The sequence below is a fragment of the Monodelphis domestica genome, chromosome 1, assembly GCF_027887165.1.
Source record: "Monodelphis domestica isolate mMonDom1 chromosome 1, mMonDom1.pri, whole genome shotgun sequence".
Taxonomy (NCBI): domain Eukaryota; kingdom Metazoa; phylum Chordata; class Mammalia; order Didelphimorphia; family Didelphidae; genus Monodelphis; species Monodelphis domestica.
In genome coordinates this window covers 235,364,668-235,391,109 of record NC_077227.1, presented here as the reverse complement: position 1 = coordinate 235,391,109, position 26,442 = coordinate 235,364,668, and the positions used below count along the sequence as shown (strand labels likewise).

Sequence of the window (26,442 nt, the reverse complement as noted above, 5' to 3'; positions counted from 1 at the left end):
AAAACAATGGCAGGAGCTCATACACTCTACTGAGTTCTATCTACCATTCTGGAAAGACTAGGAGTACGTAGGTCCTGGCAAAAGCTGGGTCTGACTCACAACCAAGAGACTGATCATCAATAAAGAAATCTTTGGTCAGAGAATCCCCTGAAACAGAGCTTTGATTGGCAGATAACGCCCTCAGAGCCTACATGGCTGGCTACGAGGCACAGTAGGTAGAAGGCTGGGTCCGGGTTCAGGAATACCAGGGTTCTAATCAAGTCTCAGATGCTCACTCTCCATGTGCCTCTGGGCAAGTCATTTCACTGCTGTTTGCCTCAGTTTCCTCAACTGTAAAATGGGGGTAATAATACCAACCTTGTAGGGTTATTGTGAGGATCAAATGAGATAATAATTGTAAAGCACTGAGTGCAGTGCCTGGTACGTAGTTAGGCACTACATAAATGCTGTCTGGCTTCTTTTTTCCTTCCTCCTTAAAAACAACATAACCATGAAAATAATCACTAATGCTCCAAGAATATATTTTTAAATGATAAAAACTAAGAGGAAGTCAAACTGAACATCATTTCATTAATAAAAATCATAAGGGCTCTGAAAATCAGATGATGAAATATAAGATCTTCCTTTGAGCCGAATTAGGGGGGCTACTATGACTAAATGTTGGCTACACTGTCAGTTGCAATCACAGTTTGGAATACTTCTGCTTGCTTTTCTCCTTTACAAAGAAAGATTTGATTTTAAGGTGGAAGGTGGGGGCAAAGGGAATTGGAGGGGAGACGTAGCTCCAGGAATGTTATTAAAGATTTAAAAAAAATCAATGAAGCTTAATCTTAAGAAGATAATAAAATTTTAAGAAATCTGAAATAACCATAGCTTTCACAATTAACACTCCCCAATTTATTTTGTGCTGTCTAGGAATAACTTTATGCTTACAATCATTTTATTCAATTCTGTGCAAAGAATAGCCAAAAATAAATTATATTATCCCTGAAACTAATTCATATACATAATACATGATGACTAGCAACTCCTTCAAACTGTAAGCTTAGAGGCAAGCAAATGACATTTTTGAAATGAAATTTTGAGTAAGGTGAACAAGAATTAAAGTAGGCACAGAATTAGGTAGGGGTTTTCACTAGCTCTAAGATTCTTTTTTACTGACGATCTTTGATCAAAGGACAAGAATTTATTAAGATCCCATCATTCCCAGGCACAATGGATAGGTGGGTATTAGCACCGGAATTAATGTTCACACTCTAGAATGATTACTCTATTTAGAAGAAAATGAAATGAAGGAGGCATCTGAAATGGAAATTGCAATTAAGAAAATAATCTCAACATTACAATGATTAATTAGGGAATGTCCTAGTTTCCTCATCTGTAAAACAAAGAAATTCAACTAGGTAAACTCTAGGATTCCTACAACTCTATAAAATGATGACTTTCTACAATTCCTCAACAAAAACAATCCTAGTTTTCACAGTTACAAGTTACAATACCTAAGGATGAAAATACTCTTTGTTAATCTAACCTATAAACCCACTGTGACACTGCCCATATTTAATCAACTATGCACTGTGACAGAGGCTGGCACATAAGAAAAGTGCCTGGCTGAATCTTTCTCCTTGTTGGGGGAGGGGTCCCAGGAAACTAGAATCTTGAGAAGCCAGAAGTTTCCTTCTAAAGAGCAGTTGCTCTCTCAGTTTTGAGAAGCTGAAGAGAGAGGGCTGGTTAAGACTTTCTCTTGAGGGTTACCCACTTTTTTCCTGCTAGTGGCTGGAAATCCTTCCCCCCCAACATTTACCAATTTAAAAGACTACTGAAGAGAAGCCTAAGAAAAGACATTTTGAGTCTCTTTCACACTTTACCTCAGCTCCTGTGGTCCTAGGTCTGAACTGTGACCAAAGGGCCAAACCCAAGGTCAGTCAACCTGATTATCTCTCAGGGGGCCCAGGCTGCCAAAGCTCAAGGGGGGGGGAGGGGTTAGTTAGAGAAAGGGATCCTTTTTCCCTATTTTTCTTTTCCATTCTTTTCCCTGCCAGCCATTCCTTTGTATTACCCTAATTGAAGTAATTTACATTAAAGTGGTTATGCTTTCCCAAATTTGAATCAAGTGTGAGTGGAACAGTTTAAAGAGGGAGGGAAACATTTTGGCTTTAGTAGTGGGAAGGCTGAGGGGGAAAATCTTCAAACCTCTCACCTCTCTCTGAGCCAACCTTAAGCATCAGTTATCTCTCCTGGATCATGTTTCTTTTACCACTCACAAACCTCCATTACATCTGGTACCCCAAGACTTAAATGAACCCCCATTTTAAGAAAAACTTTAGTGACCAACTGCTACCAACTGGCAGTTATAACTCCTCAGGCTACCAGCCATTGTCACTGGCTCTGCCTAGAGCTGTCCACACAGGATCAAAGATATCTTGATTCCTGGTGGAGAGGAGAAGAAGTCTCACCAATTGCCACTCTGGTCAGTTGGAATACTGAGGAAGTGAGACCACTGTAAAAGGGAGACTGTATTAGGGCTGTCAGCTTATAGGATCTAGCCATCTTGGATCCTTTTTAGAAGCAAAGCTTGTGGGGACAACAACTATTTCTAACTGTTAGCTCCTGGAAGTTAGAGCCTAGGAAAGTTTAGACATCTAGAAATAAGATCCATATAATTAAAAGAACTATAGAAAGGGAGAAAGATCTACTGGGAAGCATGTTCCAATTAATACTGTGGTCTGCTGTGGTGAGAGTAATAGCCATTTATTGGAGTTACTGTATAATATATAATACAGTGGTAGGGATGCTGGATAATGTTCTGGGGACATAAACCATTATGACTATGGGTTGGACACAGATACCAATGAATTACCTAGATATGAATTACCACTGGCAAATCATACCCCAATTCTATGTGGTGTTCGTGGCAATGACTAATATCCTAAAGCACATTAAAGCTGGAGCCAACCTGATTTTCCAGAAAAGAACTGTGAACACTTTGGTGATTGATATTAGATTAGAAATATTATTTGAACAGATACCCATTTTGACTGGTTTGTCAGGAGTATATGAGTAACAAACAAGAAAACAGGGGAAAGGGGAAGGACATGGTGAATGGGGAAGTGACTACAGAAGATGTGATTGAGAATACTAACAAGGACTGGGGCTGCTCTTAGTAATATTGGGACACCACTAGGGGCAGCAGGAGGAAATAACATGGCTAATGATACCACAGCACAAAGCAACAAATCACCAACTAATGCATCTGCTAACAATCTTGCAAATGCATCAAGGGCTCAAAAGATCATGCCTTTGAATGATATAGCCAAGGTCACTGATAACTCTGGCATCTTACATGCAAAGGTCCATAAGTCATTCACCACCCATGACTTGGATTCTTTGTGCAAATGAATGCCTAAACTCCTAACAGAGCCTCACCTCGCAATTAAAGAGCTGAAAAGAGCATTTCGTCTCGATGAACCAGACTTTGAGGATGTTGAAATTCTTTTATTTGAACTCTTTTAATACCCCAGGAACATAAAAATTTTATTGAACAAACTAGAAAAGATTCCTCAATCACCATCTGGCAAGAAGTTTTTTTTTTTTAATTAATTTATTTAGTCAATTTAGAGCATCCTTGGTTACAAGAATCATATTATTTCCCTCCCCTCCCCTTACCCTTCCCTCAGCTGACATGCAACTTCATTGGGTAGTACATGTGTCCTTGATCATAACCTATTTCCATGTTGTTGGTGTTTGCATTAAGATGTTCATTTAGAGTCTACATCCCCAGCCATATTCCCTCAACCCATGTAATCAAGCAGTTGTTTTTCTTCTGTGTTTCTACTCCAACAGTTTTTCCTCTGAATGTGGATAGTGGTTTTTTTTTTTCATAGATCCCTCCAAGTTGTTCAGGATCACTGCACTGGCAAGAGGTTTTTGAGAATCTGGATTTTTCTAATCCAAGGTCAATGACTTATTTTTAAAAATGCCATGAGGATCTGTTGCAGGGAATGAAATAATTGTCTGAAAGGCCCAATGCGTGGGAGAAATTTTATCAGTTATCCCAAGAAAAAAAACAAACACCTAAGCTCACTTACTGAACACCTCATTGACCAAATCGAAGGGCTCATGGGCTTTAACCCTGATTCACAAGAAGCAGTGGCACATGTAAGGAGACAATTTCTCAGGGGCTTTGATAAGCACTTGAGGGATTTCTTCAGGAATTATTTCCCTAAATTTGACACCATCTCACTTAATGAACTTAGGGACATTGACACATATCTACATGATAACGAGGTAGAGCAGGAAAGGGAAAAGGAAGATCTAAAAAAAAAAAGCTCCAGGATACCACTGAAACATTAAGGCAAAAAGAAATAGAGGAGGTTAAGAACCTGGCTACAATTAAGACATTTTACAGACAGATAACACAGTATAGGCAGACACCCCAAAGTCAACAGAGAGTGCAAAGAGACACCAGGACTTGTTTTTTATGTTCCCGTCAGGGACACATAGTGAGAAACTGCCCAAAGAAACATTGCTATGAACAGGGACAAAATAAAAGAGATGGGAAAAGTCAAATTTCATATTATCAAGGAAAAGTGTATATTAACAAAAACTGTGGGAGCCAGAACTCTAATGGCAAGCAGTGTTACTCTCATTGCAGACTGAGAGAACAGGAGCCCCCAGACCTGAAGTCCTTGGAAGCAGCAATAGCTTCTGGAGCAAAACCCCATTATTTAGAGGTGGTATCAAGGAACAATCATTGTTCCACATGAAGCCAGGCCCTGGCTACATTAAATACTAGAAATAAGACAAATTTGGCAGGTACCCCAGGGAGGAAACATGAGGGCATAAGCATAAAATACAAAAAGGGAGATGGTAGAAAGGAAAAAGAAAATGTTCAAATATTAGTGGTAGAGAAACAGATAGTTGGGCAAGATGCCAAGGGAAGCAACTTAAGTACAAAGCTTAGATCTATAATTAAGATGAAGAGAGAAATTACACACCTAATAGCAGACATGAAACATGACATTTATGATTCACAACACATAGGCACACAAAAATGCATGGAGAAAAGCAAGGAATAGATTAAAACCTTTTTGGAAAATTTCTTAGCTTGCAGAATGAGTCTAGGGAGTGGAAAATCACACAGGGCTAGCAAATCTTTAAAACAGCTACTTAAGTATCCAGATCATTCTGACAAGGCAGCCAAATGATACATTTTTTCAAAGGACCTTGAAACTAATACATTTATACATTTAGGAGGCGAAAGAAAGAGAAATGAGGGGAGAACTGACTTAAACCCAAAAGCCAAAGACTTTTTACCCATAAGATCATATCAAAAATCTTATAACATTCAAAGATACCAGTCCTGGGAATTGGTTTAGCACAGGTCAATACCAAACTTCTAATGACTGTCTATTACCTGAATCTGGAAACAGAGGGTCTTTGATAAAGAAACATTTTCCAACAAATTTTCAAACTGAAATCATTTCAAGTACAAACCTTTTCTCTGAGCAAGCTATCAGCTCACAGACAGCAGTGGTCCAAGATTCTACAGAGCTAGTCCATTATAGTGGATTGAATGATGGTGGAATAACTGGAGAGGGGATGGAAGATTACACTATAACATCTGCTTGTTATACATGTGCATTACAAATGAAGGGGCAAGAAAATGAGGATAATGGAAAACCTGGGCATGCAAACAACACAATAGCTAGTTTGAATTATGAGGCATAGATACAGGAACCATATGTATGGATCAAAGTGAGAGATCAAAGTTACAAGACTCATTGATACAGGGGCAGTCAGATCCATATTAAAGTTATTTCCAGGGGACACCACAATAGAGGGTATGGTTTCAGTGGCAGGTGCTACGGGACAGATAGAACGAGTCCTGCAATTGAAATCTAAGATGGTACCATTAGGTCCACTGTCCATTGACCATGCATTTCTTCTAATACCAGGGTTTCTGGACAACGTTTTGGGATGTGACTTTCTTTGAAAAATTGGGACAACTTTACAATGTGAGGCAATCAGGTAACATATACCTCCATTTACCAAAACAATCCCTGAAACATTATCCTCTATTTTTTTTTTTTTGGACAGCTTGATGAGACCACTGATCAGCAGCAGGCTATAACATCACTTTATGACATTCCTACAGACATTACACAGGGTTTTTGGGCAACACATAAGAATGATGTGGGGATGATTAAATCAGTACAACCAGTAAAGATAGAGGTCAAACACTGTATACCTTCCAAGATCTCTCAGTATAAGCTCATCAGAGAAGTCGTAGAAGGCATAACACCCATTATCAACAGCTTGCTGAAATAGGGCATATTGAGACACACCATGTCAGAATATAATAGTCCAATCCTAGATATTCAAAAGAGCAAGTAAAATTCTGATGGTATAATAAATTGGCGATTTGTGGAGGATCTCAGAGCAATCAATAATATAATCAAGAAAACCCCTACCATCACACTATCTCTTAACGACATTTCTGAGATTCCTAGAAATGCATTATGGTATACTGTAATTGATTTAAACAATGCATATTTTACGATTCTGCTCCATCCCAATAGCCAAAATATATTTGCATTCTCATGGAAGAAAAATAAGCTCTGCTGGATTAGTTTAGTTCAGGGCTGTTGCGAGAGTGCATCGATTTTCTGCCAACTGCTGAAAAGAGACCTAGAAAAAATAAAATTCAAACACAGCAAGCTAGTACATTATGTAGATGATCTGCTTCTGGCATCCCCTGATGCAACAACATGTCTAGAAGACTCAAAGAGGCTGCTAACCAAATTGTACAGAAGAGGACATAAGGTCTCAAAAAGAAAATTGCAGTGGGTTCTCCCAAAAGTTGAGTACCTAGACTTTATCCTGGAAAATGACACCAGAAAAATACCCAGAAAGAGAATAACAGATATACAGAAGCTAGGAACTCCATGTACAAAGAAACAACTTAGGGCATTCCTGAGCACTACTGGGTTCTCATGTCATTACATATCAGGATATTCACATATTTCAAAGTGTCTCACAGATCTGACCAAAATGAGGTTGAGGAGCCATTGAAGCTCAAAAAGAACATCCACACACTCTGCCCACTTTAAAACAAGCTATCCTAATAGCTCTAGCCCCTGGCATTCCAAATTATAACAAAGATTTTCATCTATATGTCCATGAGGCTAAGGGTAAATCTTCTGGAGTGCTATCCCAATATCTAGGATTGAGTTTAAGACCCATTACATATTACAGTGCAATTTTGGATCTGGTGGCAAAAGGCTTGGTGCATTGTCTGCGCAGTGTTGCCCCTGCTGCCCTCATGGTGAAAAAAGCTAATGAATTAGTGCTGGGATGCAAATTCCATGTTTACTCTGCATACCATCTAGAAAAATTGCTAAAATCACAGAGTAAGTGATGCATTTACATCTGCAAGGCTATCCCATAATGAAATAATTTTGCTGGCAAATAACAATCTAATTTTATACAGATGTGCACCATTGCATCTAGCTACATTAATCCCTGATCTACCATTGGGAGAAGAGTCCCTACATGATTAAACACAGATGGTAGAAACAGTACATAAGACCAGAGAAGATCTGAAGGACACACCACCCAATGATTCCAGCCTTCAGATATATTCAGATGGTTCTTCGTATGTTTTCAAAGGCAAAAGGATCACGGGGGCTGCAGTTGTGATGAGGGACGGGACCCTCTGGCATGCATCATTACCAAGTCATGTCAGTGCTCAAGGAGATAAACTCTGAACCCTCATAGAAGTGCTTATGCAGTCCAAAGGCAAAGGGGTTGATATATATACAGATTCAGCTTCTGTCTTTGGAATTTTATTTGCCATGGGACAAACTTGGAAGAATAGGGGATTTGTTACAACATCTGGAAAGAGGATAGCATATGAGAACCTCATAAACCAACTCTTAGAAGCAGTGAAATTGTCAAAGGAAGTAGCAGTGATCCATTGCAAGACTCGCTCCTGTGATAGAGGCTGGCACTAGAGAAAAAGTGCTAGACTGAAGGGTATATGAAACTGATCACCTCAATGGGGGAGGGGTCCCAGGAGTGAATTTCCTGAGGAGAGAAGACTCTGGTGAGGAAAGCTGTGAGGGTCATTCCATCTGGAGATATCAAAGAGAGAAGGTAGAAAAAGACTTTCTCCTGAGGGTTACCCAATTTTCCTGCTGGTAACTGGAAATCTTTCCCCCCAACACTTCCCAATTGAAGGAACTTTCTGAAGAGAAACCTGAGCAGACTTTACCTCAACTTCTGTTGCCCAGGGGTGAGTCATCCTGACTTTCTCTCAAGGGGGCTCAGGCTGCCAAGGCCTGAATTACCCCCAATCTCGAGGAGGGAGGGAAAGGGTTTAGATAGAGACAGTGACCCCTTTTCCCACTTTCCTTTTCCCATTCTTCCCTGCCAGTTATTTCCTTTTGTAGTACCTGATTGGATTAACATTAAAAAGTTATCTGTTCCCCAAGCTGAGTGTGAGTGAACGGATCAAGGGGAGGCCTTTTGGTTCATCAGTAGTAGAAAGGGGGATTCTCTCTCTTTCCCCTTCTCCATACCTCATGGTCCAAGCCTCCCTTTGGGGGTACATTCCCTCCCTTCTCTTTCTTTTTTTTTTTTTTTGATCTACATGGATATCATGAAAATACTTGGCAGTCTCTAAGTTCATTAAGTGAGATGGTGTCAAACTTAGGGCAATAGTTCCTGAAGAAATTCCTCAAGTGCTTATCACAGCCCATGAGAAATTGTCTCCTCATGTGTACTTCTGCTTCTTTTGAATCAGGGCTAAAACCTAACAGTCTCTCAATTTGTTCAATAAGGCGATCAATAAATGAACTTGGATGTTCATTTTTTTCTTGGGATAATCTGTCAAATTTTCCCCATGCATTGGGTCTTTCTGACAAAGGCTTCATTCCCTTTAATAGATTCTCATGGCATTTTCTTAGATAAGCCATTGATTTTGGATTAGAAAAATCCAGATCTTCAAAAACTTCTGGCCAGCTCATGAATGAGGAATCTTTTCTAGTTTGCTCAATAACAATTTTATGTTCTTGGGGTGTAAAAAGTTCAGATAAAAGAATTTCTACATCCTCAAAATCTGGTTCATACAGGCAAAATGATCTCTTCAGTTCTTTCATTGTGAGATGAGGCTCTAATAAAAATTTAGGCATATGTTTACGTAAAGATTCCAAGTCCTGGGTGGTGAATGACTTATGAGCCTTTGCATGTAAAATGCCAGAGTTATCAGTAACCTTAGTTATATCACGCAAAGGCATGATCTTTTGAGCCTTTGATGTATTTGCAAGATTGTTAGCAGATGCATTAATTGGTGCCTGTATGTTATTGGCAATGTCATTTCCCCCTACTGCACTCAATGGTGTCCCAGTATTAGCATTAGTAACTATATCGTCCTTATTAGTCTGTCCCGTCATGTCGCCAGTCTCCTTGTCAGTTCCCTTACCCATGTTATGTTTTCTCTGCATGTATCCTGGTACCAGTTATAAGAGGGATCTGACCAAACAATGTCTCTAATCTATTTTCAATGACTAGAGCTTTGATATTCTTTAAGATGTTAGTTACCATCATGAACACAAAATAGACTTGGGGTATGATTTGCCAGAGGTAATTCACGTCTAGATAATTCATTGGCAACTGTGTCCATCCCATAGTCATATTGGTTAATGTATCCAGAACATTGTCTATCATCCCTGCCACTGTATTATAAATGATACAGTAGCCCCAATAAATGGCAATAATTCCTAGCACAGTCGACCATAGTATTAGTTGTAACATGTTTGCCATTAGATCTTTTCTAGGCTCTAACTGTCAGGATTTAATAGTTAGAAAATGATTGTAGTCCCCACAAGCTTTGCTTCTAGCTAGATAGTACAGTTTCCCTTTTACAATAAACACTCTCAGTTTTGTAACTGACTTGTTCTCTCCCCCCACAGTCAGTGACAAAGGCTGCTAGTCTCAGGAGTTGTAATTGACAACTGACAGTTGATGGCAGTTGGTGACAGTTAGTCACTAAAGCTTTTTTTTTAACAAGTGGGGTCCTTATAAATCTGAGGTGCCAAATGTTTTTTAAAAAATCAACAGAAAGAGAAATGGTGAATGTACCCCCAAAGGGAGGCTTGGACCATGAGGTATGGAGAGGGGGAAAGAGAGAGAATCCCCCTTTCTACTACTGATGAACCAAAAGGCCTCCCCTTGATCCATTCACTCACACTCAGCTTGGGGAACAGATAACTTTTTAATTAACCCAATCAGGTACTACAAAAGGAAATAACTGGCAGGGAAGAATTGGAAAAAGAAAGTGGGAAAAGGGGTCACTGTCTCTATCTAAACCCTTTCCCTCCCTCCTCGAGATTGGGGGTAATTCAGGCCTTGGCCTGAGCCCCACTGAGAGAAAGTCAGGATGACTCACCCCTGGGCAACAGAAGTTGAGGTAAAGTCTGCTCAGGTTTCTCTTCAGAAAGTTCCTTCAATTGGGAAGTGTTGGGGGGAAAGATTTCCAGTTACCAGCAGGAAAAGTGGGTAACCCTCAGGAGAAAGTCTTTTTCTACCTTCTCTCTTTGACATCTCCAGATGGAAAGACCCTCACAGCTCTCCTCACCAGAGTCTTTTCTCCTCAGGAAATTTACTCCTGGGACCCCTCCCCCATTGAGGTGATCAGTTTCATATACCCTTCAGTCTAGCACTTTTTCTCTAGTGCCAGCCTCTATCACACTCCTCTAGAAAGGATGAAGTATCCCTAGGAAATCAGAGGGCAGACATAACAGCAAGATCCATGTTCTGAATTTCTCTCTGGTGGATAAGCATGATCTCAAACAAGCATACTGTTGAGATGAGATTCAGTCATGGCAAGAACATCTAGGAGCCAGATTAGTCAAAGGAATCTGGTTAGCACAAGGAGGAAAAGCCATCTTGCCCAAAAGGCTGTACCAACATCTAGGCAATGTGATTCACTCCAGAGGTCATTTCAGAGTGCAATCCATACTGGATAAAGTCCTCTGGTTTTGGGAAGCTCCAGGGATATCAACAAATGCTTTAAGAGTGTGTCAGGCATGTGACATCTGTAGAAAGCTTAACCAAGGTCATTTCAAATGCAAGGCATTCAGAGGGCTACCTCTAGCTTATATGCCTTTTCAGTATCTGAATATTGACTTTATTAATATGATCAGAGACCGAGGGTATAAATATGTTTTAGTCATATTGGACATATTCACTCAGTGGACAGAAGTATATCCATCAAAGAAAAACAACACTGACGTGGTAGTGAGAACATTGCTTAAAGAAGTAGTTTCTAGATGCAGCATTCCAGATGTCATAGACTCAGACAAAGGAAGTCACTTTATATCTAGCATTTTAGAACAAGTGTATAAGTCTCTGTTAATAAAAGGTAATTTCCATAATGCATGCAGACCAGAAAGTTCAGGACAGGTGGAAAGAATGAATAAGGAGTTAAAAACCACGATAGCTAAACTCTGAGCCCAAACTTATCTTAAATGGACAGAGGTTCTTCCACTTGCCCTGTTCTATCTGAGGACAAAAACCAGAGGAGACTTACATATTCCCCCATATGAGATAATGTATGGACAGTCAGTATGGATAGGAAGGACCGCTAAACCATCTCATGTTTCCATGCTGGGAGGGTTATGCCAGTTATACACCTATCTGACACAGATACAGGATAGGCTAGAAGAACTGAGAAGACTAGGACTACTAGTGCAAAGGGTCCCACTAGATTTCTCATTAGACAACATCAAGCCAGGGGACAAAGTATAAGTGAAAAATTTTACCAAAGGTAAACATATGGATTGGCCCATATGATGTAGCTTTCACCACTCCTACATCGATCAAAGTAATAGGAAAAGAATCATTGTTCCATGCGTCTCATGTTAAACATCACTATGCCCATGATAACACACCAGAAGACAACTTAATGAAAGCCCCAGAATCCATGCAAACACAGATGCCCCAAGAACAGCCCTTAATAAACAGAGAGCCCATGAATCCAACAAAAATGAACAGGAAGTGAAATGGCAGGCAAGTGTGTATCCTGTGAAGGAGAAGGTACCCAGGAACTGTGACAAACTTCAAGCAATACCAAAGGATGGAAGACACAATAATTAGAATTTTGAATCAAAGACATTATGGGGAATGAACTTCAGGAAAATGGGTCACTTAACTTTAATCACCAATCACATTAATTTCACATATAGGGAATTGTATCCACATGCACATTAGAATCAACACAGGAAGAATGAAGTATAGATCTTCAGGCAACATGAGAAGTGGATTTCCTGAAGAGGAGTAAGTATACATCTACCATGACATATCTAGAACATGAACAAATTTCACACTATTAGGGGTTGTGCCGTAAATAAGAACATCTCATAAATTGTATATCTATAAATAAATCTCTAGTAGGACTCATACAGATGAAAATGATCTTCATGTCTAGATCACTCCACACCAGAGGATATATATACACAAATGTACATATGTATATATATAAATATGTATATATAACATATAACATATGTAAATGTGTAGAAAACCCAGACATGTACATATGTGGCATACTAACAATCTAATCAACTAATATAGATAGAAAGGAAAGAGTTAACATATTAACCATTAACAGACAGGGACAGAGTAGTTTAGAGTGGAAAAGGGAATTTTGTAACTAGAGAGATAACATAGGGACAGAATGAATCAGATTTCATTAGATACAAGTTAGTACATATACATATATCTAAATGTTATAAATTGTTACATTGGAATTAGCATTACATAAGGCATAGGATAGTTCAATTTTACTTGAGAGTTAAATTTTATATTGATTGTAATAGGAATGACCTTTGTATTAAGAAATTGCTTTATTATAAAATTTTATCAGCACAGATCCTAACCCTCCTCTCCACAACTCAGCCTTTAGCATAACATAGAAAGTTAGGATAGCAAATAGATAGATTAGGATAAGATTTATTATTTGGGGAGAGGGGAGGTTAGATGGGAACAATAAATAACATACATAGATTAGAATAGACATAGAAGGCAAGTAACTGGTGTGGGCCAGGATGGCACCATGCAAACAACAGGAAATGGAGGATTTGTGACAAAGGCTGGCATATAAGAAAAGTGCCTGGCTGAATCTTTCTCCTCATTGGGGGAGGGGACCCAGAAGACTGGAATTTTGAGAAGCCAGAAGGTTCCTTCTGCAGAGCAGTTGCTCTCTCAGTTTTGAGAAGCTGAAGAGAGATGGCTGGTTAAGACTTTGGAACTATGCCCAAAGGGTGATAAAAGATCATCTGCCCTTTGACCCAGCCATAGCATTGCTGGGTTTGTACACCAAAGAGATAATAAACAAAAAGACATGTACAAGAATATTCATAGCTGCACTCTTTGTGGTGGCAAAGAATTGGAAAATGAGGGGATGCTCTTCAATTGAGGAATGGCTAAACAAATTGTGGTATATGTTTGTGATGGAATACTATTGTGCTCAAAGGAATAGTAAAGTGGAGGACTGGAACAACCTCCAGGAACTGATGCAGAGTGAGAGGAGCAGAACCAGGAAAACATTGTACACAGATATTGATACACTGTGGTACAATTGAATGTAACGGACTTCTCCATTAGTAGCAATACAATGACCCTGAACAACTTGGAGGAACCTACGAGAAAAACCACTATCCACATCCAGAGGAAACACTGTGGGAGGAAACACAACTGTTTGAATACATGGGCGGAAGGGATATGGTTGGGGATGTAGACTCTAAATGAATATCCTAGTGTAAACAACAACATGGAAATAGGTTCTGATCAAGGACACAAGTAATACCCAATGAAACTGCATGTTGGCTGCTGGAAGAGTGGGTGGAGGGGAGGGAGAAAAATAATGTGATTATTGTAATCAAGGAATAATGTTCTAAGTTGACTACATAAACTTATTCAAATGGGGAAAATTTTTTTAAAAAAAGGGAAAGACTCTCTCCTGAGGGTTACCCACCTTTTTTCTGCTAGCAAATGGAAACCCTTCCCCCCAACATTTCCCAATTGAAAAGACTACTGAAAAGAAACCTAAGAAAAGACATCTTGAGTTTCTGTCAGACTTTATCTCAGCTTCTGGGATGCTGGGTCTGAATTGTGGTCAGGGGCCCAAACCCAGGGTCAGTCAACCTGACTATCTCTCAGGGGGCTCAGGCTGCCAAAGCCTGAGTTCTCTCCAAACTCAAGGAAAGAGGGAAAAGGAGTTAGAGAAAGGGATCCCATTTTTCCCATTTTTCTTTTCCATTCTTTTCCCTACCAGCCATTCCTTTTTATTACCCTAGTTGAATTAATTTACATTAAAGTGATTATCATTTCCCAGATTTGAATCAAGTGTGAGTGAACAGCTTCAAGGGGAGAGACATCTTCCTAAGAAGAAACATGTTATTTTGTCTCTAGTAGTGGAGGAGGACAAGAGGGACAAGAACAAATCTGGGAGAGCAGTCATAGCTGAGGAGAGAAGACTGAAGGGGGAAAATCTCCCAACCTCTTCTCCTCTCTCTGAGCCAATCTTAAAAATCAGCTGTATCTCCTAGATCCTGTTTCTTTTACCACATACAAACCTACTCCATTACTGCACTCCAAACTCCCTATCTCATTCCGACTACTCAGATAATGTTTAAAAGGACTACAAGTAACATAGAAAGCACATTAAACTCATCTTTCTATTTAAATGGAGAGATCTTACAATTTTTTTTTCTGCTTCACATACCACAATCTATAATAAGTAACTTTGGATTCAGCAATTATTAGGAAATTTTATAGATGCTGGATGAAATAGAAGAGAATACAGTTCCCTCTTCCACTGCCATAATTCCTCTATAGTGCTGATGTAAGCAAAAAATATATATGTGTGTATGTGTGTGTGTGTGTGATAAACTAAGCAAATTTGATACTCAAGATGCAGAGTTCAGATTTATGCCAAGAAAGGCAATTTTCTGGTTGCCAATCTGATTACAATCAATGCTAGCTAACAAAATGGAAAGTTTTACACAGCTTCATGAATAGAAAATTTTCAGTTAAAGAAATCAAAACTATTAATAAGTACATGAAAAAGTGTTCTAAATCTCTTATAATCAGAGAGATGCAAATTAAAACAACCCCAAGGTATCACCTCACACCTAGAAGATTGACTAACGTGACAGCAAAGGAAAGTAATGAATGTTGAGGGGGGTGTGGCAAAATTGAGACATTCATATGTTGCTGGTGGAGTTGTGAATTGATCCAACCATTCTGGAGACCAATTTGGAACTTTGCCCAAAGGGTTTTAAAAGACCGCCCGTCTTTTGATCCATCTTTTGACACTCAGCACTGTTGGGTTTGTACCCCAAAGAGATAATAAGGAAAGACTTGTACAAGAATATTCATAGCTGCGCTCTTTGTGGTGGCAAAAAAAATTGGAAAATGAAGGGATGCCCTCCAATTGGGGAATGGCTGAACAAAATGTGGTATATGTTGGTGATGTAATACTATTTTGTCCAAAGGAATAATGAACTGGAGGAATTACATGTGAACTGGAACGACCTCCAGGAACTGATGAAGAGTGAAAGGAGAAGAACCAGAACATTTTACACAGAGACTGATACACTGTGGCACAATAGAATGTAATGGACTTCTCTATTATTAGCCATGCAATGATCCAGAACAATTTGGAGGGATTTATGAGAAATAATACTATCCCCAATCAGAGGAAAAATGTGGGAGTAGAAACACAGAAGAAATACAACAGCTTGTTCACATGGGTTGCTGGGGATATGATTGGGGATGTAGACTCTAAATGATCACCCTAGTGCACACATCAATAATATGGAAATAGGTTTTGATCAAAGACACATGTAAAACCCAGTGGAATTGCGTGTTGGCTACATCGGCTGTGGGGAGGGGGTGGGAGTAGGGGAGGGAAAGAACATGATTCTTGTAACCAAGGAAAAAATTCTAAATTGACTAACTAAATAAAATTTTAAAAAAATCAATTTATCTAACCTTTATGGTTCTTAGTTTCCTCAAAAATAAAAGGGAGGAATCTGGATTAGATGTGTCCTAAACACTTGCCTAGACTTAAGAGTCTTTTAAGTGGCCTTAGTTAAGTATTCAATTTCCTTTTTTGATTATACCCTTATAGATGTTCCTAGCCACATCTAACCGTGGAATTCCTGTGCTTAGAAATATTCATTAGTTCTATATTGCCTAAAAGGTAACAAGCTTCTTAGCCTGCCATTTAAGGTCCCATTGAACTCCAATACACTCTTCCAATCTGATTTCCTGTTACTTCTCTATTTATGAATTTTCTAAGCTCATTTTGCCCCCTTCTGCCTTTATGTATTTCCACAGTGTACTCCATGGCTAAAATACACTGCTTAAATGCTTGAGACAGGAAACATTTAATGTGCTATCAATCTAACACAAAAGAAACAGTTGATTTGGTAGCATCAAAGTCTAACTCTGTTATGTCTTTCTGGTGAGAAGATGACTCTAGATACTCAGAAGCAACAGCAGCCAGACCTCAAGCTCCAGAAGGTCCTACTCGAAGTGGAAACACCTCAAGTACAGCAATGCATTGTATGTCATCTAAGAAGCAACCTAGTCAGTCCATTCATCAGCAATGGCTAGCATTTACATAGCAAAGCATTACATTTCACCATGTTTCAAAAGTTGGAAGCCAGCCTTAAGCTTTATTAGTTTAAAATTGCATTCCAATTTTTGGAACATACTTTATTATTACCTCACTATATCCCCACAACAGCCCTGGCTAGCTGGTTTTCCTGACTCCAGGCCCAGTTTTTGATCCAATGAACCACCTAGTTGCTTCATGAAATTGGTGTTCACTAAATATTTATTAAATTGAAAGAAAAAAATAAGTATAAGGATATGCAATAAACTCTTTATTAAAAGAATTTATAGGTGGCAACTGGGTGGCTCAGCGGATTGATGGCTAGGTCTAGAGACAGGAGTTCCTAGGTTCAAATCTGGCCTCAGATATTTCCTAGCTGTGTGACCCTGGGCAAGTCACTTAACTCCCATTGCATAGCCCTTACCATTCTTATGCCTTAGAACTAATACCTAGTATTGATTCTAAGATGGAAGGTAAGGTTTTAAAAAAATGTTTTCTAATAAAAAAAAATAAAAGAGCTTACATCTTTGTATCAAATTGGTGGCCTCAAATTGAATTCCTTTCCCAACCTGAGAAAAGCTTGAAATTCACTGTTTTCGAACTTTATATTGTTTTGGATGAATAATCAAATAATATCATATTTTTTGTTAGCAAAATTTCTGTTACTTCAACTGCCTACCTATTCCCAGTACTTGGCACATAAAAAGTACATAATAAATGCTAGTTGGCTGACTGACTGACTGATGGATTTGTTATTAATGTAAGGCACAGTGCTAGGCATTAGTAACACAAAGATGCTAAAAGAGCATAAAGCCCAGGAAGGATGAGATATGAATACATGCATATATAAATGCAAGGTAGAACCATCCTATCTCTTTCCTCAGGAGATGCCCATGACCCTAGAGGAGCAAATGCCAGTGTCAGAGTTTTATTTCTATATCTTCACTCTTAACATTACATCTCTTTAATTTAATATTGCAATAGTAGAGAAGACAACACTTGGCTCAATTCAATAAGCAAAGTTCAGAGCTGCATTACCTCTCCAACTATAAAAGTTGCTTTTGCCTCTTACCAATGCTATCTAGTATAGAAAGACAATACTTGGCCTTAATTCCACAAAAGGAATATAATCCTAATTTCAATATAATTCAATATAATTTCAATATAATCCTAAAATCCATCCAGCAGGTGGGCACTATGAGACCAACAGCTATAAAATGAAACAGAATCTAAAACATGTAACTCATGAGCACATAAAAGCCCATTGTCAAATACATTTCATCAAGGATCCTTTCATTTTCACATGCCAGTCAAAATGCCCCTGTAACAGTCACGGTTGAATTGAACGATGTGTAAAAACAGTGTATTCCCCTCTTCAAAGGAAAAGGGGCTTGCAATTGTGTCATCAGAGAATCAGAGCGGAGACCTCAAAAAGATGTTGCCTAACTCATTTTATAGAAAAGGCAACTTAAGCCCAAATAGGGAAACGTAGTTTGCCAAAAGTGATGAGAGCACAAATAAATCTATCAAATGGATATTTAGTCACTCTTGTATGGTAACCCAAGACAGACTGTGGGAACCGTCTCAAGACTGACCACAGAGTTAGCAAGCCAACATCTGGTACATGTATATACCCAACTCTCCACCAGATCAGTAGGAGGTAGCCCCAATGAACATACCAGTTATGATCTCCTATAATACTGATGGTCTGGTCTGCATCCTCACCCCAACTGATAGGTCGCTGAGTGAGCATTTGGCGGAAGGTGAAGGTATGTTCCTCCATGTCATTATCATTAGTGTGGTATTCAAATACACCTGCTTGATCTGCAAAATGTGGAGCTGCACTAAAACACTGATCACCTGTTTTGGAGATAAGAAAGTCATTATTTTGAATATGCTATTAAACTCTTTGGATTTATATTTTCAGACATTCATTGAGTAATTATCAAAAAACTTTTCAACTTTAAAATAAGGAAATCACAAGCTTATATGCCTTGTACAAATAAAAACATGTGCACAAACACATGGATGTGCATGCACAGGAATGGACACACATACAAACTGACTGCGGCCTAAGATTCTGTATCAATGAGGAACTAGCAATTATTATGATCTATGTAATGAATTAAGTATATTAATTTTTGCATATGTTTTAACCTACTTTTTGAAGTCACATACTCTTTTCCTTTACATGAAGACAATCACCACAATCTCATTCTAATGTCTTTTGAATGTACTTTTCATAGCTCTTTTCTTTGCAAAACTTTCAGCTTTCTTTATGTGTAGCATGGCCATAAAGAACCTAAAACTGTGGAACTAGGGTATATTTTTCCACTATCATAAATGAATATAATATAGTTTTTGTCTCAAGCTACCTCCCTGTCAAAGCCTCCACAAGACCATCTTTGCTGTCAAATAAGAGCCTCTCATCCTTGCTGAAGACTATATAGAACAGCAGTTCTAACAACATTATCTCATATTTATTTGTATGGAAGTTTTTAGTTGTCAAAATCTTTTCACATTCATTATCTGATTTCAGTCTCATAGGAATCCTATAAGATGGATTCAATGATTACTTTTGAATTCTAACTTTTCTAACTAACTAATAATAAGCTACATTTTAGATTGAATGTCTCAGCATAGCCTCATCGATTCAGAGATGACAGTAAAAGCAGCTTTCCCATGGCATTTCTACCACATCTGTAACTAGCCCAAATCTCACACATGGAGAATCCAAAGAAGTCAGTGAAAGCTAAACTTCTACATAAAGAACTTGGTTAATGAATTCTTCCAAAGAGATCTGAAGCCATTCGTTAGGTCTTAGAAACTCAAACTAACCAGACTGTTGCTAAGAGAGTTGCTCGATAAGCAATCATTAAGCTTTACTGAACATTTGTGGACATGGTGGCTGGGCTTCTGCCATGACATATCTTGATGGAATCATTTTGCAACTGAGGATACTATGGACAAGGAGGGCAAAGTATGCAGCATTCCTCTGCTCAGAAGTACAATTTCAGTGTCATCCCAGACTCTTCATTCTCATTTACCCCATATCTAAGTTTTGTCCTTTCTCCTTTCACAGTACTCTCCCATGCATCTTTTCTCTCTTTTCACTAGCCAATATGCTGGAGCCCTCATTGCATCTAGCCTGGAAATGTAATCCAATGCAATAACTGGTTTCTGCCTTTAGTGTCTCTTCCTGAAATCTTGACTATCCACTCAGATGCTCGCATGATCTTCCTTAGGTGCAGAACCAACAACATCACATCCCTACTCAATACCCTCCAGACACTTCCTATTAATTCTAGGATCAAATATAAAATTCTTCATTTACCATCCACAGCTTTATGTAGCCTGAACTCCCCCTCCCTTTCCCATTTTCTGACACTTTACTCCCCATCTCATGCTCTACAATCCAGCTACACTGGCCTCTTTGCTCTTTGCTGCTTTTCCCTTTCTATACTCCATCACTAACATATGTGTCTCTAAATTAGTCATTCCCTCATACCTTTTGCAATGTATTCCTTTCTTTTCTTCTCTTTCCTTTTCTTTTTTATATTAAAACCTTACCTTCTGTCTTACGATCAATACTGAGTACTGGTTCCAAGGCAGAAGAGCAGTAAAGGCCAGACAATGGGAGCTAAGTGACTTGCCCAGGATTGCACAGCTATGATGTGTTAGAGTCCAAATTTGAGCCTTCTCTCTAGGCCTTGTTTTTTATTCACTGAGCTAACTAGTTGCTGTAATGTTCTCCTTTCTTTCTCCTGCCTTTTAGTTTCTCTGGCTGTCCTTCAAGGCTCAGTTTAAATTCTACCCAGTACAGGAAACCTGTTCTAGTCCTTCCAGCCTGGTAATAGTCACCCCTTTCAGATTAACTACCCTCTACTCTTTGGCAAACTTATATAATAATGCACTGATTCCTCATCAGAATGTAAGTGCCCTGAGATCAGGGACTATTTTTAATCTTTCATTGTGTCTTCTGCACTTAACACAGTGCGTGGCATATTAATACTTTCAGTTAATTTATTAACAGGGACAGTTGGTATGTCCCATAAGATCCCTTACCATATAATTCATGCATCATCTAGTGAAATATCTATTCAAAGCTAAGAAGGTTGGAGGTCTTCAGTGAAGGCTTAAAGTGAACTTCACTCTCATAAAAAGGTAAAAAGACCCAGAAGATTAAATCATTTATGATTAAGGTTTCACATCGACTTCACAATGAAAACAAACTGGTGCATAGCAGCTGACAGAATTCTAAAAATAAAGTCTATGTTAAGATGCTTTAAAAAAAAAACACTTACCAACATTGAAATCATCTTTAAACTTAATTGGAAATGGTTGTGATTCTGGAGGAGTAGGATGCCAGCCCTTATGACCTGTAGTGATGGTTGTTAAAGTATACAATTCATCCAAACCCAATTGTAATGAAATGGTACCATCAGTAATCTGAAAGGAAAAAGGGAAAACAATAGTTAAGTACAAAAGGAGCTCCTGTGTGGACAGGTTACTGGGGCCACTGGGAGAACTTCAGTGAGAACTTCCTAAGTAGTTGTGAGAATCAAACAGGTTATTTAATCAATTTAATCAAACAGGAAAATTGTAGTGCTTCTTTCTGTATAATTAGAAAAAATTTGGACTCCATCTCCCAGAATTCTTTTTGAGTCCCAAGAATCCGTTTCCCCTTTGTTCACATTTGCTTTTTTTAGGTTTGTAGATAAGTTTTGGGTAATGCATAAGTGTATATATTATATATATATATATATATATACATATATATATATATATATATATATGTGGGTGTATATATATAGTATAAGTCTCTGGGAATACAGGGTAATTTCCATGATGCGTGTAGACCAGAAAGTTCAGGACAGGTAGAAAGAATGAATAAGAAATTAAAAACCATGATAGCCAAACTCTGTGCCCAAACTCATCTTAAATGGACAGAGGTTCTTCCACTTGCACTGTTCTATCTGAGGACAAACCCCAGAGGAGACTTACATATTTTCCCATATAAGATATTGAATGGACAGCCAGTATGTATAGGAATGACTGTTAATCCATCTTATCTTTCCATGATTGAAAGGGAATGCCAGTTACACACCTATCTGACACAGATACAAAATAGACTGGAGGAACTGAGAAGGCTGGGACTACTAGTGCAAAGGGTCCCACTAGATTTCTCATTACATACCATAAGACCAGGGGAGACAAGAGGAACAAGAGCAAATTAGGGAGAGCAGCTTTAGCTAAGGAGGGAAGGCAGAAGGTGAAAAATCTTCAAACCCCCTCTCCTCTCTCTGAGTCAACCCGTTACATCTGCTCTCTCCCTCTGAACCCTTCTTTACTGGAATGGGGGATTCTCTTCTCTTTCCCTCTCTCCATATCTCGAAGCCCAGACTTCCTCTCAGGATACATTCCTTCCCCTTCCTTCTCTTCATTTTTTAAAAAACACTCCCTTCCCATCTCTTTTTCACCTGCAAGACTGGGTGAGCTCTCCCTGTCTCTCTAGCCTTTTAGTTTCTTTTTACTTCAAGTTAAATATTAATGAATATTATTAAATAGAATATTGAAGTATTGAATATTAACTTTGAAAGTTTACATTTGACCACCCAACAAAGGGACCTGAATTCTCAGAGTTTTCACTACTCAACCCCTCTAAGTGAAGTTGCTAGGCTTTTCTCAGTTACTGAGATCAGTGTGGGTGGCTTCTGGCCCCAGCTGCCCCTCTGCTGAGTGGTTGTTCCAGCCCCAAACTGCAGCCTCCAACAATCCACAGCCACCCCAGGCTCACTTGTCCCCCACTGCTTCCAGCCTCAACTAGCACACACAGCCTGATTACCCTGGCCCCACCCCAGGTGTAGCTTCCCCTACAGCAGGCATTGTTCTAGCAGGATCCTGGATCCTGCTACTTCTGCCAGTATACAATCTTTAATTTTACAGACCTTGATGTCTTACTACCTGCTGTCCCTATCCGCTGCCACCACCCCCATACTGATGAGCCCCATGTAACATTAAAAGTTGGTAACACCTATTATGATTGTCTTTTGGACACTGGAACCTCCAGGTTGGTATTGAAGAGTACACCTGTTTCAGATGGTAATTCCATAGGCTCAATAAATGTGGTGGGGGTATCAGGGATACCCCAAAAGGTTCCAAAGTTTTCCCCTAGAATGGTGTCTATAGGATCAAACCCTGAGGGTGGAGCACTCTTTCCTCTTGATGCCTCGCTCCCCTGTAAATTGGCTGGAGAGAGATCTTTTGTGCAAGCTTAGAGCCACAATATCTTGCTCTCCAGATGGCTCTATGTCACGGGAATTGCCTGAGGAATCCTTACCTTTGCTCCCTGTACTTCTTTCAGACATTTATGAGATAAAAGAGTCTCTTACTTTTGAGATCCCAACTGATATATCTGAGTCTTTCTGGGTCACATCATCTTCTGATGTTGGCCTACTTAAATTGACTATCCCTGTCCAAATTAAAACAAAATCTAGCCACCTCTTTCCATTCCTCAGTATCCTCTCTTGAAAGAGGCAATTGAGGGCATTACCCGCATAATAAATTCACTAATTGACCAAGGCATCATAATTCCCTGTAAATCTGAATATAATATGCTCATCCTGCCTGTTAAAAAGCCAAAATTGGGGCCCAATGGCAAGCATCTCTATCAATTCACCCAGGATTTGAGGGCTGTGAACAATCATGTTATAAAGAGGCACCCTGTAGCTTCCAACATAAACACTATTATTTCTTCTATTCCTATCACAACTACATACTTTACTGTAGTAGACTTGTGCTCAACTTTCTTTTCTATATCTATACATGAGGATTCCAGGCTTATATTTGCTTTCACCTAGAAGGGTTCTCAGTGACCTGGGCAAAACTGCCTCAAGGGTTCATGGTCAGCCCCACATTGTTTACACAATTTTTAACTGCTGATACAGATGCTATTAAATTTAAATACTTCTGCTTAATTCAATATATGGATGATTTGCTCTTGGCTTCACCAAATCCTGAGAAATGCCAAGAGGCTAGTAAGTACCTCCTTTTAGAGCTACATAAGAGAGGTCACAAGGTCTCCAAAAACAAATTTCAGTGATGTCTCCCCAAAGTACAATATTTAGATTTCATTTTAACTGCTGGTTTCCATTTAATTTCTCCTAAGAATACTGAAAGTATCCAAAAATTAAATGTTCTTACCACTAAAAAGCAATTGAGGGCAATTCTTGGAGTAACGGGATTTGGTCGACAGTGGATCCCTTGCTATGGGGAAATCAATAAGCCCCTTTTATCACTCAACAAAACTTGGTGCCTGAACCACTTAAATTGGAAATGGCACACCTAACAGTGCTTTCAAATTTAAAAGGGCTATCCTGTCTGCTCCTGCTCTAGGCATCCCAAATTATGGTAAATCATTTCCCTTATATTTCCATGAACAGAAAGGAATAGCTTCAGGTGTTATAATTCAATTTTTGGGACTTTCTCAACACCTTGTAGCCTATTATTTCACCCAGGTGGGCCCAATAGCTTCAGGAGAACCACCATGCCTTAGAGTAGTAGCTGCCCTGACTTTATTAGTAATCAAAACTGCAGATCTAGTATTAGGATGCCCTCTGACCATGATATGCCCAGACAAGATTGGGGCATTATTATTAAAACATAAGACACAGGTATTTACTGATGAAAGAATTATGAGATATAAGATAAGTCTATTGAATAATGAACATATCATACTAAAATGCTGTTCTTAATCCTGCAACCTTACTCCCTGATTTGCCAACTTCCAGAGAATCTTTACGTGATTGTACATCTCGTAATGATTTACTGGACACCCCCTTTGGATTATTTGGGTTTAATATTATTTTCAGATGGTTTTTCCTTTATGAGGGATGCTGTGCACTAAACAGGAGCTGTGGTAGTTACTGAATTTGATACTCTGTTGTCAGCTTCCTTACCCTTAAACATAAGCATACAATGTGCAGAACTCATAGCTTTGAAACATCCCTGTATCATTGCAAAGGAAGTCACAATTTACACAGACTCCCATAATGCATTTGGCATATGTCCTGCTGTTGGCATGCTATGGCTTCAGAGGAGATTCTTAACATCAGTAGGAAAATATATTGCCAATGCAAACCTTATTACTGAACTTCTTTCTGCAATCCAGCTCCCTGAAATCTTAGCTGTTGTTCACTGCTCTGCACACATAGGTGGCACTGACCCTGTCTCCAGGGGAAATAATCAAGCAGATATCACAGCCAAACTAGTAGCCTTAGAAGAACCTGTTGTTATTTGTGATTTTGCTTCCTTTCCTTCTTACCAAAATTTTTCATGCTTTTTATAGTATATATTTCACTCAAAGATTATTTTTTATTTCTTTGGATTCTTTGATATTCTTGATAATTCATTCATATACCTTATGATTTGACAATGTATCCCTGTATGATTCCTTTGTTAGTCCTTGTATCCTCCTCAAGGAGGAATGTGTTATTATCCTCCTCCTGGGGGCCTATGTTATTGTTGTGAACTTTGATTTGAATATGAGTCTAATTTAGAATGAGAAACTACCTCCCAGAATCCAGAAGGTGAACCTTTTTTAAAAGGGTGCCATGGAGATGCCTGCTGAGACCACACTCTACACCAGAAGATACAGAATGAACTGTGGGGGGGTTGAATATATTTATTTTGAATATACACTCTTATGACAAAAGGAAGTGCCCAAATTGGCTTTTTATCAACTTACCTAATATTGGTTTTGTTCTTTTTCTCTTTTATTTTCTTCTTATCTCCAAATTATTGTAATTTTGCTTTAAAAATGTGATATTTTATATATACCTCTAGTTAAATTTATGAGTTGATTATGTTTTAAATGATCCCTTAAGGATCACAAGGGGAATGTATAATTAGAAAAATTTGTACTCCATCTCCCAGAATTCATTTCTTGTCTGAACAACCTTTTCCCCTTCATTCATATTTGTATTTGTTACGTTTGTATATAAGTTTGGGTAATGCCTCCCTCTCTATCTCTTTTTCACATGTAAGGCTGGGTAAGCTCTCCCTATTTCTCTACCTTTTTAGTTTCCTTTTGCTTCAAGTTAAATATTAATAAATATTATTGAATAGACTACTTGGAGTACTGAATAATAATTTTTAAAATTTACATCTCAGAGCCAAGCCTAGAGATGGGAGGTCCTAGGTTAAAATCTGGCCTCAGACCCTTCCTAGCTGTGTGACCCTGGGCAAGTCACTTGACTCCTATTGCCTAGCTCTTACCACTCTTCTGCCTTGGAACTAATACACAGTATTTATTCCAAGACAGAAGGTAAGGCTTTAAAAAAAAAGGGTGGGGGCAGCTGGGCAGTTCAGTGGATTGAGAGCTGGGCCTAGAGACAGGAGGCCCTAGATTTAAATCTGGCCTCAGACACTTCCCAGATTTGTGACCCTGTGTAAGTCACTTAACCTCCTTTGCCTAGTCCTTACCACTCTTCTGCCTTGGAGTCAATATTGACTCCAAGATGAAAGGTAAGGGTTCTTAAAAAAAAAATTCACATCTCCCTAGAGGATCTGTGAAAAGCACAGATAAGTTTGGACCCTTAAGTTATTTTTAAGAGTGGACAAAAGAGGAGCCTGCCTCAAGGAAGGAGAAAGAAGTAGTTGTGGATTCAATGAGAGTAATAAACCATAAAGCCATTTCCATACAATAACCAAAATGTCACACTGATAAAAGGAAAATGACTTGGCTAAAGTCCAAC

General features: G+C 38.8%; 1 protein-coding gene across 5 annotated transcripts in view; it reads right to left on the bottom strand.

Moving 5' to 3' along the window:
• The window catches only part of LOC100019857 (galactocerebrosidase), a 159,590-nt gene that overhangs the window by 22,425 nt on the left and 110,723 nt on the right, over positions 1 to 26,442 (bottom strand). For all 5 annotated transcript variants that reach the window (XR_008914943.1, XM_056810584.1, XM_056810583.1 and 2 more), the window contains 2 exons: positions 20,992 to 21,136; positions 18,367 to 18,547 (listed from right to left, as the gene is read on the bottom strand). Coding sequence is in view for 4 of the 5 variants with exons in the window: in XM_056810584.1 (XP_056666562.1) it covers positions 18,367 to 18,547; positions 20,992 to 21,136 (326 nt within the window). In the remaining variant the exon portion in view is untranslated. The remainder of the gene's footprint in view (positions 1 to 18,366; positions 18,548 to 20,991; positions 21,137 to 26,442) is intronic.